We start from the raw sequence: 15907 nt of genomic DNA, 5'->3' as shown, positions 1-15907 counted from the left end.
CTGGCTGTTATTGGACAAAAGAGATTTCGCTTTAACTATTATTTTAAGCATTAATTCATAGAAAGAGGGAATTGTAAGAAATTGTAAAGCTGCACTAATGAATATTTCTATTAACAATGAATCAAATGTATGTTGTGAAAGGTGTTGCTAATAGTGAGTCTTGTGTTTTCAGCTTGTTCTCAGTTTCACCAAAGACAGCCATCACAGAAACTCTCATAATTTTGTAATGATGCAAAATAGGTGAAGGGCTCATTGGATATAAAAGTAATCACAGTGCAAGGGACATGTGACACAATGTACATTTTTTGTCAAAAGAAAAAAAAAAGACACTTTGGCACTTTACACATGTTCAACATTTCAAAAATTTGTTACCATGTCTCAGTCTTTTTTTTTCTGGAGATATTTAGTTTCACATGGCAAAATAGTTTTTCCTGATGCATGCTTACTGAATGTTGTTTTAAATGTGAAATAATAAAAGTTGTTAATTGATCAGATACAGCTTGTTCTGTAAAATGCAACTGATTCACTTTTTTTCTATTTCCGGCCTACAGTCCAAATCATGTTTGTTTAAAACCCTAACCTGTTCCTGTTTTGTCATGAGAAAATTTGTCCTTCAAACAAACACAGGCTGACCTCGATGAAGCAGTAGTTGCACTGCTCAGCTGTTGTCTGGATTACTAAGTGCTGGCAACCACAACAGACACACTGACCTGACCTCTGACACCTCACATGACCACTCCACAAACCCAGCCATGACCCAACTTAAGCCAGCCCTGCTCGGATGACTCGAGACCTTCAGCCTTCTGGCCACCATCATTCAACATCAACTCAGCATGCAGGCAAAGTTCTCCCACTTGACCGATATAGAGAGTGATTCACATTTGACTTTATGGTTGATAAAATCCTATATTCAGTACATTTTCTTTTGTCAAAAAAGTGTCTCAGGTGTGAATGTTTTCTTTATTTGAAATTTTGACTGGTTTTCTGCCCGTAATTATAACTGGATTTATTGTTTTCTTTGAGTATTTTTCATCCAAAAGGATGAAAACATGCATAAAACATAGTTCTAGGGGCAACAAACTCTCTGACATAATTGTTGCCATTTCTGGAATTCAAATTTTTAACTTCAGTTAGTAACTGACACTTCTGCCTGGTCAAAGTGATGACTATGAATGCAACAGTGCAACCCCTGAGTCACATTACCTCCAGTGTAGCCGTGACCCTAACACATGCCTCATACCCTTGCCATTCTTCTTCTGCTGTGGTATTTTGGGCAGCTAAGATGTGCAGAAACATTAGCAAGGTGGCAAGTGGTCAGAGAAAGGACTGTACTGTCACTGGTGGAAGTGAAGAGGTCAGACAAGCAAACCTAGTAACCCTACACATGCACATTCACATAAAACTGACCCTGAAATGACAGTATGTGTCTGTTGTTGATGACCTTCCCACAGCTTGTCAACATAACACTCTCACACACAAAATGTACACAGAAACAGTTTTGCTTGCTATTTGTCCTTGGTAAAGTCCTAGCCACTCTGTCTGTCTTAACACATGGTGCAGTCATGATATCAGCCATGTTACAGGCGCCACTTTGTTGTGCAATCTATAAGATCATATGGAACATACAGCCCTTTAAAACACAGGCTATTTATAGGATTTTCATTGGTAAATGTCTAAAAGTGTCTAAAGTCGAATGTAAAGACAATACATGGCCAAAAGTATATAGACACCTAAATATTACACCCATATGAGATATTTGAACATCTCATCCCAAAACTATTGCCACTGATCTGCTGTCATAACAGCCTCCGTTTTTCTCTGTTGACAAGACTGGGGAACTTGGCTGCACAGCATTGCTCTCATTGCCTTTAGCCACAAAAGCATTAGTGAGGTTGGTCACTGATGCTGGGTGATAGGGCCTAGCTGACATTCAGAACTCCAGTTCAGGTCAGGGCTCTGCACAAGCCAGTCAAGTTCTCCCAAACCAACGTGTGGAAACCATTTCTTTCTGGACATGATTGTGTGCACAGAGGTGCTACCACACTGAAACAGTACAAGGGTCTTCACTTAAACTGAGAATTGTAACCGTGAACCATGAAAAACAGCTGCAGACCAAATTACACTTAAGTCCACAAACTTTTTATGATATTGTGTAAAACTAAAAATACACAATTAAAAATTGTACTTTATTAATGGTTGTTGTTCACTGATTTGATATGACAGAGCTTCCTAAATGAAATACTTTTGTCAAGTAAGTCTCTCATATAACCTAACAATAACACTGCCTTTATTGCCATCTAGTGGTCAAAGTTGAGTAATGCAGTAGACAAAAGAGATGACCCAAGTCACAGTAGACTTTGTAGTATGTATTCTGGTAGAATTTGTGAGCCATATTTTTAAAACTGAAAGAATCCAGTCCTTAAATGGCAGACTATGATTTAAAAAGTTCTGTCGGGTGTCTGAGTTTTCTTCATAAATGTCTATATTTAACTGGTAGATCTCATGCAGAGACAAATTCCCCATATGTGCACCCTGTGTTGTATAGCTGTGTTCACATATCAATACAGAGCAGTTTATTAAGAGCCAGTGCCTTCGCTTCTCATTGATCTCCTCTTCAACTGAAGTTAAAGAATCAACCTGCACCCCTGAGCCTGAGGTGTAATAACACACTCCAATCTCATGGGTGACAGACGGAGGAGATTGAAAAGTAGGAGGGAAAACTCAATGACCACAACAGCACATCAGAGAAGATGTCAGAAGCATCAAAAATATTGATTATCCAGCATCTTCTTCACCTCTGAGGTGGTAGTTGAGATGAATAGAGGGGTGGGTGGTTGGGTAGGGTGGTCCCTGATGGCTATGGCTCGGAAAACAAAATCCATTCTGTCATCCTTTGATGTTAATGATAGAGGGATTTAAAGATAGAGGAGGAATAGAGTGATTCAGTGATGGTTTTGTATAAAGCAAGGCTCAATGGCCTCTAGGTCTTGCTTTTGATTTGACTTCTTGTCCACAGATTAGTTAATTACAGAGTATGGCTTTCAAAAGAAAAAGATTTTCTGCTCTTACTTTCACAAATACAAACCACCATGAATATTATTTGAAACTGAAAGGCTACTTTAGGTGAAATCTCCCTTGCTTGTACCTCAGAGAAAGCTTGTAAAGAAAAGAAAAGTCTTGTATGTGCTATTTTAAACACCAGTAAAATTTATTTTACAACCTTGATATAATTATCAACCCACACAGAGTACATTAAAATTCATAAGCTCTGTTTCTGCTACTCAAGCAAAGGGGTACTTCAGTGACTTATTATGGCATTTTTATAAAGCTGTGGGACTTAAGGGTGACAGATTAAAATAGAATGGTCAAAACTGAAGCAGAAGAGGCAAAGATATCCTCATCTTTAGGCTGAAAATTTTTGCAGCCAAACCTGAGATAATCCTGCTACTTCTAAGTTATTTTGTCAGACTTTAGAAAAGCCCTTCAAGAACCAGAGGAGACATTATACAACTTGAACGAAACTCCATGTGACAAGTAAACTGGTCTTCATGTGTTAAATCAGTAAGATCAGTAAAATCTTAAAGTCTGGTAACATCATCAGTCACAACCAATAGTCATACTAGAGCAAGGTCTCTGCTATCTAACAGAACTTCAGACTGGGCTACTCTTTTTGCCCTAGCAGATAATGCCAGAAATGAAAAATGTGACCTTTGACCCTTCTCCTTCTAACCCCTCACCTCCACAAGCCTCACCCTGCATGACTTTACACACAAGCATGTGAGATGAATGATGGTCTGTATTTATTTCTTTTTTAAAAATATATAGACAGAGTAAACCCTGTGAATCTGACTGACTTTAGTGATCTCCTGTCTTTTGATTTGGTGACACTGGCAGTTCAAAAATGCAGCTCGTCCAACGCTATATACTATAGTATACAGATATACATTCATATGCTAATGTTTGGCCTGTAACAATGTACAGATGTGGCTGACATACTCCTGATAAGATGATGAAAGTTGAGGCAAGTCTGAAAATAATCGCAGATGTACAGAGGATGAACCTTTTTGATTAAGGAAACATGATCTTTCATGGCACCACCCTCAGGCCAAACTTGTTGAGTTGTCTTTTAATTTTTCATCCAGTGAGAACAGAAGATTTTAATACTGATTCATTCATGTTCTTCATCCACGTCTTTTTTTTTTTAATAGTGTAGTAGTAGTGTAGTGATTGATCCCAGCATGCATTTGGGCAGAGAGCAGTGAGGTCGTCTGTTTCGTCACAAAGCCTGTCAGTTAGGCCTGGAAGAAATGTTTGTTTTGGACAGCATTGTAAATCAGCCATGACATGACAATAGCTGTTATTGAAAGGAAAATGCTTCCCGCCCAGCTTTGTATACATTCTGAAATTATAGGCTCCCATTGCTATCTGACCTTTCACAGCCCGTGTAAGCCATTCAGACATCTTAACATGATTTATTCCAAACCAATCAGAGTCAGACAACTAAGTAGATCATTACACAAAGACTGCATTCACAAACACCCTAATTGGAGCCGATGAAGAGGAGTTGGTTTGTCTAGATTTCACCAATAGCATCTCTGCGTGATGAGCACTTCCTGAACTGGCAAGTCAGCACTGTGTTTATGTTAGAGGGAGATGGATCAGGCACAACCTCTCAGCCCATTTCCTCTGTTGATTTTTTGCTTTGGGGCTCGAGGGAACATACCCACCCCCTGCCACAACACAAATACACACACACACACACAACTGGAAGAGGAAGTAAACTTGTCTCATGGTTAATAAGCAGTGGCAGAGCAATTTGTTCTCACTGGACCAAGCAAACAGGATCTGCTGTCTCTTCATTTGATGAATGTAATTACTGACAGACATACATCTGACATATGTAGAGGTTGTCACAATTAGGGCTCTGTAGGAAGTAACTGATTTGTTTACCACTACATATTGTATTCTATTGCAATTAATTGGATATATATAGCAAAAAACTGTTGATTTTAATAGGTCAGGTTTAGAGTTATTACCTTTAAACTCCCAAACTCTGAGGTACCCACAAAGTGGCTCCATTGTGGCTCCAATGGGTCTGAATATTTCACATGTAAGTAAAGCTCAAATTAAGACAGAAACAGAGCACCGAACACCACAGAAGCTTAATAATGTTTAGTTGAATTCAGTGGCGCGTAAAGCCAGTTAATCGTTTGACCACGAGGTGGCAGCATAATACAGCTTTATCTGTCTCGACGCACTGGAATTCATTCTCCGGAGTTCCAGAGGAACACATCAGGTTTTGTTATGTCCACGGGTCATATTTGTCATTTTAGTTTATAGATGTCTTAGAGAGACTATACATGGTTTTCAATAGATACCGTATTTTCTCACATTAGTGGAAAAAATCAGACCACTCTTGCAGCCAGTACGCACAAACTTTTCCTCAACTACAATTTGGAGATGACACTGACAGTTAAAGACTCCCACACTGTCGCATGACAAACAGACCACACACCGCACACTAGTTACTGACTTTACCCACGACAGAGTGTCAGCCTGCAGTTACAATCTGTCCGTCCTCGCCCACCACATTAAGAATCCACCACATTAAGAGTAACCTGAGCTGTCCACTTAAAAGTCTGTTACAAGCATTATTATCGTAAAAGCCAAAACAAATGTTGGCTCTAAAATATTTTAAACTGTTGTAGAAAATCTACCACTGACCAGGTGAATCTCCCTGATTATTTTCCTGAACGAAATGTAGCTTTTGTGACAGTTTCTTAAATATTCCTCTAACAAGCCGGTCGACACTGACAAATAATAAATAAATGATCCACTGATCCACCTGTTCCAAAAAAAAAAAAAAAAAAAAAAAAAAAAAAAAAAAAAAAAAAAAAGAAAGAAAGAAAGAAAAAGAAAACAACGCTTGAAAAATATGTGAAGTTAATGTACTTCTTAATGTGTGAACTGGCATACAGTAAAATGTTACACATTTATCGTGGATCAGGGGTTTAAGAGAGGAGCGAAGTCGAGCATTAATAACAAGACTGCAGCGCTGGGGGCATTAAACTGAGGAGACCACCTGTAGTGCCCCTATTGCCATGCCGATGTTGTTCCCCGCATCTCACAGCATGTGAACCTGCAACACTGTGGAGGTTTACTAGAGCTTACTTATCCCATGTGACCCCAACAGCAAGTTACAACTTAGTTAAAATGTAAATGGCTTTACTCAGCTCTTACGCACAGAAATATGGGGATTTTACCAGACTGACACAACAGACTGAACATCAGTCCACGCACTCAGTTTGTGTTTTAAAACATGCATTACAACAACAACTCTAAGGTTAGTTTACAGCATCAAAGACCAGGACAAAGTTTTGGCGAGAATGACCAGGACGCACGAGTAAAAATTCAATAAAAGTTGTTTTATTCTCAAAATAAAATCTTCTATCAAAGTTGAAATTATACATATTTACAATCTCGTAAATTTTCATATACAAATGTACAATGTATGTACACCAATAATTATATAAATACACTTTACGCGCCAATGCAACCCGTATGAGACAGTATTAAGGCATTGATTAATGTACTTGTAAAACCATCTTGTAGACAAAATGGCGATGGCCTCATTTCAAGCAGAGCAGTCTCATTGTGAATCTTATGTTTAAGACACAGCGGTTCTTTACAGTGAAGAAGGACAAGAGCTTTAGCTATACCATGTAACCTATCGACAAAAGGGATCTTGTCAGCTGTATGCATTCAATTAAGCCCAGATAAGACTCTGCATTCTTGGTGCCAGGTACATTGTTCTGCTGCTGAGAGTCTCATTATTTAAAGAGAAGCCATTAGGCGTTCATTAATGTGCTAATTACAACACGCTGATGGACAATCCCGACACAATTAGTCACCACCCTCCTCCCCTACCCAGCCCCCTCTATTCAAACCTATGGACGTCATTTGGATAAGGCAAGGAATGAGCACTTTCCATAAGTATAAGTCCAACCTGGCCTTATAAGTTTTATGAGCAGAGTGAATCATGACCACAAATCCAGCAATAGTTCACATCAGGGGAGTGCTCGTGACCAAAGGTTCATCTAACCTGGCAGTTTGGTGACTCACTTTAATAATTTACCAAATAAAGTCAGTTTAGTCTTTACGCCACTTTGTCCTCAAAAGAGCTGAAATGCGCTGGTTTTAGTCTTTAGTGTCAAATGACATGGGCTAGAGACAGACAACTCCTCCGGTCAAACCCGGGACAGTGGCATCTGTTTGGGGCAAGAGACGGAACTGGCCGTCCCGGATCTCCAGGTCAGTCCCGTGCTCACGTCACTGTACATGGAGCCCGCTGAGGCTTTACTGCCCCAGCAGCACCGCGTGCAAAAAGTTCTCCAGGAGTCCAGTGTTTTCCCGGACCAGATCCAGGCTCCCGAGGTGATGCCCACCAGGAGGCACATAAAGTATTTGAGCATGAACACAGCATAGTCCGGCCTCTGCCTGTTCGGGTCTGTCTTGCATGTACAGTTGTGCGTAATTTCCCACGTCTGTCTGTTGTGCTGCTCGTAAAAGTAACACGCCACTATGACAGTGGCCGGGACTGTGTATAAAACTGTGAAAACTCCAATCCGGATCATCAGCCTCTCCAGTTTGTCAGTCTTGGTCCCCCCTTGCTTAATTACACTCCTGATCCGGAACAGCGAAACGAACCCAGCCAGCAGAAACATGGTGCCGATGAACAGGTAGATAACAAGTGGTGCCAACACGAAACCCCGCAGGTTATCCAAATTCTGGTTGCCTACGTAGCAAATCCCAGCCACAGAGTCCCCGTCCACAGAGCTCAGAGCCAGAACTGCTATTGACTTCATGCTGGGGATGAGCCAGGCGGCCAAATGAAAGTACTGTGCGTAACTGGCTATGGCCTCGTTCCCCCACTTCATGCCTGCGGCGAGAAACCAAGTGAGGGACAGTATCACCCACCAGATTGAGCTGGCCATGCCGAAGAAGTAGATAAGCAGGAAAACAATGGTGCAGAGCGCAGGACCTGTGGTTTCATAGTGGATGTGTTCAGCGCCGTTTTCTCTGTTGCAGGCCACTTCCTCGTGTCCAGCGATCAGCCTGACAATGTATCCAACTGACACAAACATGTAGCAGGCGGAGAGGAATATGATGGGGCGCTCTGGGTACTTAAACCTCTCCATGTCGATTAGGAAAGTCGCCACAGTTGCGAAAGTGGAGATGAAACACAGGACGGACCACAGGCCGATCCAGAAGGCGGTAAAAGTCCTCTCTTCCTGGGTAAAGTAGGGATTGTGGCACGGCATGGCGCAGTTCAGGATCTGTCCAGTCTTGACGCGATTGTGCAGCGGGTGGCTGTCGCTGGTCACCGGCACCATGGGCGCGCGGCAGAAACATCCCGGCTCACACGGGGAAGCTGCTGGTTTGTGTTTCCCGGGGATGCCGCGACCATAGCTCTTTTTCCTGGGGTTGAACGACTTAACGGGCCGGTTGGTCGGCTTCGCCACCACAGGAGAGGCAGTCGTGGTCTGGCTGCGGTTGTAGTCCATGCACAGCGTGTCCTGGTTGCCTTGCTCGGGCAGCAGGTCGCACCTCATTCGGTCCGGCCACGGAAAGCCGTACTGTCTCATGAGCGGAGCGCAGCCAGCTTTGGCCCGCTCACACACGCTCCTGCACGGCGGCAGGGGCTTCTTGTAGTCCTCTAGACAGATCGGTGTGTACATGCTGCAGAGGAAGAAGCGCAAGTCCGGGGAACACTTTATCTCCACCAGCGGCCAAAACTGGTGCACCTCCAGGCCGGCTTCGTCCTGCGTGTCATGGTTGAACTGGTTGGGCATGTATGTGTAGTTGTAGCCGATGCCTTTGCACAGAGGCACGGAGATCTCCTGGCACTGGAGCTCCTTGGCCGCCATGCAGCGCGTTCCGTGCAAGACAAGGGTTAACAGCACACACCATCCCGGGATGCTCCTCTCCATCGTTGTTTTCTGTGCGCGATTCGTCCTCGAATAAGTGCGAGCGAACTTGCGCTTTGCAAGTAGGCTGCAAGTCCGATTAATCCAGGGATACTGGTGAACTCATGCTAGAGCGGAGATAAGTTTGTGAGTGATGTTCTGCGGTATCTGTAATATCCAAAAACACAAGCGCTTTACTTTCACACACTCTGGGATACTGCCAGTCTCCTCTCTCTCTCTCTCTGTCGGTCTAACACCGTGACTCTCTCTGCATGCTCTACGGCTGGTGGGTGTGTTGGGTTTTATACAGGAGGAGCGAGGACACTCCCCCAGCACGGGCGGGGAGGGAGAATAAGTCAATCTATGGTTCCTTCTATAGGTGTTTGTTTAAAATGTTCACCCTGGAGGAAGGGTTACAATCACTTTGTTTGCCTCCACCCCCAACACACACATACCCACACATACTACCCATTACAAAAAAGGGAGGGTGGGGTGGGGGCTGTAGTACAATAGAGACATTAGGAAGGAACTTAATTAGGGATGCAGACACTGGGGAGTAAACTAACATAAAGTTAGCCTGCACAGCTTTTTAGCCTGCCAGGATATTCCCAAATGCATGTGAGATAGATATCTGCTTTTCTGAGAGGGTATGATTTTTGTTCATCTTGGCAGTTGTTTGCGTTACATTTCCTATCACTCTGATTTTATACTTTTGATTGGCTGAAATACAACATGAAATCAACACTGAGAGGAACATTCTAAAATGCATAATAATGTAACGTTTATTAGTTGAATTTGGTCTGTTACTGTGTGTGTAATTCATTAACATGACAATGACTGCTCTGTCACAGGTCACAGGTTCAGATCCTTCAGCTGCTGTTTTGCCTATTGTCACCAAAATGCCTTAATTTGTAATGGAAATACAAGAGCTTGTACCCAAAACAACAAAAATACTGTCACATTATTTAAATATTTGCCTGTGACTTTCACATTGCATTCAAAAAGACAGATGCTGGAAAGTAAAGCATTTTGCTGAGGTTTAAACATTATCAAAACCACTTCTGTTCTCCAGATCTTACTGAATAGACCAGTTGTGTGATAGTGAATTTTCACCTTGTGTAGTGAGAAAATCATTTTGTTCAGCCACTGTTTAAAAGCAGGTGGACCAACAGGTTTCTAGTTATTAAAGATTCTGAAAGCCACAAGGGAGCACTAGTCTGATACTGTCTGTCATTCACTCTCTGCTGACTCCCAATCCCTGTGGATCTGACAATGTGTGAACATGTACCTGTGGCCTCAGTTGAATGTATGTGTGAAGGAACGAGAGAAACTGTGTCTACATGTTGTATGACAGTGTGAGTATATGTCTGCATGTCTGTTTGTGTGCAGGAAAAATAGAGGGAGAATATCTGTGTGTGTGTGTGTGGTAAGGGAGGTTAATGTGGTCTTGTTAGTCCACAGCGGGGGGTTGTCTTGGTCTAAAGGGAGGGGGCTGTTTGTCTTAACGCTGGGTGCCAATGTTTCACTCAGAGCATGCTGGGCCGGTGATTACTGCGACGCACCACCAGGCCCAACAAACAAGACAGAGTGTGTGTATGTGTAAACAGTTTCTGAGCTCAGCCCAAAGAAAATAAGCTAATATGGGCAGATACAGCATTGTGATAGCACTAATTAAAGTCATTCACACTTCTTATTGGATTCATCAGCTTCAAATGGAGCTGAGACAGTTTGGCAGACAGGCAGCGTGTTTCCAATCCACAGGTTTTATCACAACTAATTAGCTCCAAACTCCAGTATTTGCTAAAGGATGCTTGTGTTTAGCTCAGTTTGGGGTTCCAGCTGGGTGGAGTATATTGTGTAAAGATAATTTTGAGGGTGCTGGGTGAGTGGGCAATCACAAAAATGTGTCTAAATTGAGTTTAAGATAGTTTCCTGCAGCGCACTGTATTGTGCTATTTGGAAAACATGCATCTGGCTGAAAAGTGAGACAAGTCAACACAAAATAAACATTTGGTATTCACCAAGGTGATGAAGCTATCCTCTGTCAAAACATGAAAAGAGAACATTTCAGATATGGAAAGTTGTTGTGTCTTCACCAGTTCACAAGTTGTAACTTTCCTTGGCTTAGACACAGATATGTGGGGTTATATTTTTCCCTTGTCAAGTCTAGTCAGCCTAGTTTTATCTATAACACCCAAAATCACAAATTTGCCCCGAAGGACTCTGTGTTCTCTACGACATACAACATATTCCAAGAAGAAGGTAGAACATTCAGAACTGACAGAAGTCACAACAGTAGAGTTACAAACTTTAGAAAAAGGCTATTACAATATTGGATAAACAATATTGGATAAATTAAATCTGTTCTTCCTGCTGTTCACTTCAACCCCCACTGACCCTTCAGCACATCACTGAACACCTTTTAGTACACTTCAGCCCATTTCACCTCTCACAGTTCTAACAGTCTCTTAGTGCTTAAATTGGAAATAGAGCTTTCCAGTGCTTTGGAGCAGTTTGGTAGTGATGGCAGTGTTGGTGTCAGCCTGCCAACTTCTGGGCAGCACCCCTTCAAATCACCCATCACCCTGCCAAACCTTTGGATAATTAGTTACACATAGTAACATCAAGGTGTTCTGGTAGTTCTCTCATAGATGACTCCAATGTAGAAACTGACTGGTAGTTCAGTGTTAGATTCAACCTTTTCATTAACATAGCATTAGTATAGAGAATAATTTCAGCTCTCAGTTTCACCAGTGCCAATGCCTATGTTATGCCACCACCTACATCTGAATGAACTTATACAATTTACTCTTTTGAATGTAAAGCTATCGGTGACTTTGTATTCTGATGGTTCCAAATGGCAGGGATTTGTTTTGAGTTATAACTTCTAGAGCACATGGAATATTCTACAAATGTTACCAGAATATAACTGTGGTAAAAAGTCTTTCCAGCAGCTTTTACAGCATTTTCTCAGGGAAGTTGTGATACTCATTTTGGTGCTTTATTCAGCTTTAAGGGTTCCAGATAGCTCAGAACTTCCACTCAGCCATTTCCAGGATTTTATTTTATTTTCATACCAGCCATCCTTTTGTCAGAACAGGTGGAACATTTTTCTCATGGTGGAATGAGACCTCTCAGACATTCCCATGGACATGCAGGAACTTTCTGGGCCTGATCCAGATGCCTCACGCTGGGCCAGCCATCACCAGCTGAGCTGTGAACCGCAGGTGAAAGTAGTAGGAAACAGGTGCCTCCTCCTCCTGCCTGGGCAAAGAGAATAGCAGACCCAGCATCGGTTGCACCAATCGCTGTCTATCAGAGTGGAACCCGTATTGATTAACAAGGCTGATAGACTCTGCGGCCCCAGCCACCAACTGTCGACTACGCCTCCCGCCTTCTGTGTGCAACGGCGATAGTGGGTTTAGGGTTACCCACTGGCCCCCTGCATACCAAATTTAAAAGGGTGGAAATGGAATTACTGCATCTGTTTAGAAGTCAATTTCTGCATTCTCTGGGCTGCCCACCCTACCACTCCTCTATCTAACCTCCCTCCTACCCTCTCTCTTGCTCCCCCCCAGTCTTTCCCCTGATTCTCCCAGGGCTCTCAAAGTTCATGACGCCAAAGAGAAAGGTGAGGGAGTGGGGGGGTTTCTCACAGGGTTACTGAGGCATGCTGTGAAACTCTGAAATGTTTGTCTTTGTGACCTCCTCATGGGAAGTTTGGCCTAGTGCTACTCTCAAACTCTGCTATCCTCCTTATAATATAATTTGCTAAACTTTGAGTTGATTAACATTGACTGGTGTCACTGTGGGGATATACAACCCAAAGTGTATCCATTATACACAAGTGAAAAAAACCCAACTGGATAATATACTGTAATATATACTCAACATCTTCAATCACACAATTAGAGGTCAATCAGTCTTGAGTAGTTTTTCATCTTTCACTTTTGACATGTCCAGTGTCTGCTCCTCGCATTAAATTATGTGAAATTGCAGGTATGTCTTGAGCTTAAGTGTTGTGTCCTGGCTTGTAGAAATGCCACCATCCTCCCATTGATGACAGGTGACTGCTGGAAGTTACTGGAATGAAACAGAGACAGTAGGAGATCTAGCTTCACTCAGCCTGTTGCCCAGTTTTATACCTCTTCAAAATAAAGATACAAGTCAAGGAGGGAATTAAACTAAGCTAAATTTCAAATTTGCCAGATGTATTCATGCACAGATTATATGACAGAACAAATAACATTGCAGTAAGTCTTGATATTCCAAGTGTCTCATTTGGCAGTCACCATCAACCAATCTGACCCAGTTCCACTGAAACCTTCAACTCATCCTAAACATGTTTCTGAAGCTGTAATTAAATAAATATTTAATTGAGGAGTTGCCTCGGTCCCCATGGTAATTTAGTTGATTTAAAACTTTACGTGTGTTTTGGAGAAGAGGTCTGAGTGTAATTGAATCTGATGTATGGCTTCAAGATAAGATGTGGAGCCCCCCTGACTTCTGAAGATGTTTACTTTCCTTAAGTTTGGACACAGTCTTAAAGACGCCATCCTTGATCTCAAAGGGAATGCTGCTGTCACTGAGTTCTCAGTGGCCAGATAAATAATCAGTGTATAAATAACTATATGAAGAGGTTCAGGAAAATCTAGGCATCCATTTTGGGGGAAAATATGCAATGATTCCATAGCATGGATGATTCAGAGTTTGGAAATATAATTTGATCTGACAATAACTTACTTAACAGAGGCTGTATATGACTGTTTACTTAGTTTCTCTAGCTAGAAATCTCATGTACATTTTCTCAAACTACTGATATTAGAATGAAATGTAATGATGTTGACAATAAGCAGGAGACACTAAAGAAGAGACTCAAGTTTACTTGGTCAGCAGTTTGTTTAATGTAGTTTTTAACTTTTGAGTTATGGAGTGGAAGTCTTTCATTTTCAGGCCATGACCAGGAGAAATGTGAGTTCCCAGTCATGTGTGTCTATTTTGCCGCTCCTGGTCAGTGATGGATGGAGGATTCCTTCCTTCCTTCCTTCCACAGGTTAGATTCCTCCACAGTTAGCTGTGTGTTTACTTAAAAACCGACTACTAATTAGCCTGACATGGGATGGGAGGCTTAAGGCAGTCACCCTTAACACACACACACACACACACACACACACACACACACACACACACTCACTCACCCACTCCTGACAGTGTGTGTATTGTATGGGCTCACCTTCCTTCCGCTCATTAACCAGAGCAAACAGTGACACAAAACCCTCCCATCCAATCAGTCTACTGCTGGGCAGGATCATGACAGCTAGGTCTGTTAACCAACCTCCTGAAACCAAGCACACATACACACACTCTAAGCTGCTGGATAAGAGCTAAGAGGTCTAAAATATAAAACAGACTAAAATGTACCAGCCCCTGCCCTAACATTTAGTTACATTCAGTTCATTTTTGTTTAAAGTCTGTGTAAAGCAGAAATACTAATGCATTCTGAGTTAGTCACACCGCAGAGAAATGTGCTATTAACCACCCAGCTAAATTTGAATGGTTAAAAAAATCAGCAAATATATGAAGTTAGTAAAATTAGGTTTCAAAGTCATGATAAAATAAGCAGCTCGCTCTCCTCTGAGACGCGGGGGGCGTGTCCGCTGCAGGCGCTGAAACCACGCCCACTCAAACGGCCGGGCGGGGGCAACTTCGGTTTACCGGTGGAATCACGATATCCCAGATGAAACCTTGTAAAACTAACCGGAGTGAAACGGTCACGTAATCCACTTCCTCTTGGTGCCTTTGAAAACTGAAATAAGGAGATGACCAGGCTGTTCTGCATCCAGGGAAGATACATTTTTGGGATGACGACATAGCTAGCTAGCAAAACCCACAAAAGCTTATGGCCGAGTAAGAAGGGTGCTGATCCTAATGCAGCACCGCTCTTTTTAACGGTTACAGTCTTAGGGGCGTGGTTATGCTGAGTGGTGGCTCCAGTGCGTCACTGAGCCATGGTTTCAGACCAAAAATATTTTTACCCCTAGGATTTGACATAGTCCTCTGTCACAATCTGTCTTGGTAGCAGAGTTTGGAGGATTTCACTTTATTCATTCTGTTGGAAATTTTTATTTGAATGCAACACAGAAGACCTACAGGCCATGAAAATGGGAGCTATTAATATATCAGAGAGATATTTCTAAAAGATTAAGTTACTGTTGAGTGCTCCAATATTCATTTAAAAAAACACTGAGCACCAAACAAATCCCTTTCTCCCAGTTGTGTTGAGGTGCTGGAATTGCAGTAAGCACAGTTACTTTGCCAAACCAGCAGCAAACTGACAAGTGGCTGGCATTTAACCTTCTCATCCTCACCTGAGGTGGAACCTACCACCTGCTCAATTATGCATGGGGTGACATATACAGGTGTAGGCATTCAAAGAATATACAACAATAAACAAAACAGTAATTTGAAATACATAGTTAATGCTCATACCTGAGTTTAGCTATGGGCACACACAAGCACACACAATTGCATCAACTTTAATAGATACATAACATTAGCAGCAGAGCAGTTTACCCATCTTTCCATAACTTGGCAGTGCCCTGTCACTCACTGCTCAGAGCTAATCATGCACACCTGTATGCAGTATCACCAAATGAGCAGATGAATTGCCTGAAAATCACAACCCTGTTAAAGCAAAGATTAACTGAGAGATTATGAATAAAACTAAACTTAAGGGGAAATTCCAGTTTTGAGGGATTATTACCAACATTTCTGGGGTTTTTGCGTTGGGTTTTCTCTCAGAATATAATGGTTTAGATAAAGAGACTAAACTGCTGGCCTGTCAGATCATCTGACTGCAGTATTTCATGTATAAATTTTCTTTGCCAAAACCGTGAAAATAAGGCATACATTTTAACAGACCCAAATGTTCCTTTAAACAA

At 42.1% G+C, this 15907-nt stretch overlaps 1 protein-coding gene across 1 annotated transcript; it reads right to left on the bottom strand.

Moving 5' to 3' along the window:
* Positions 1-6404: 6404 nt before the first annotated feature.
* On the bottom strand, positions 6405-9403 carry LOC108880963 (frizzled-8). Its single transcript, XM_018672724.2, has one exon. It carries the CDS (start codon positions 8988-8990, stop codon positions 7248-7250), a length of 1743 nt encoding a protein of 580 aa, XP_018528240.1. The 5' UTR covers positions 8991-9403; the 3' UTR covers positions 6405-7247.
* Between the last annotated feature and the right edge of the window lie 6504 nt (positions 9404-15907).

This window comes from Lates calcarifer, linkage group LG4 (genome assembly GCF_001640805.2).
Source record: "Lates calcarifer isolate ASB-BC8 linkage group LG4, TLL_Latcal_v3, whole genome shotgun sequence".
In the NCBI taxonomy this organism is placed as follows: domain Eukaryota; kingdom Metazoa; phylum Chordata; class Actinopteri; family Centropomidae; genus Lates; species Lates calcarifer.
This window is presented reverse-complemented; position numbering and strand designations above follow the sequence as displayed.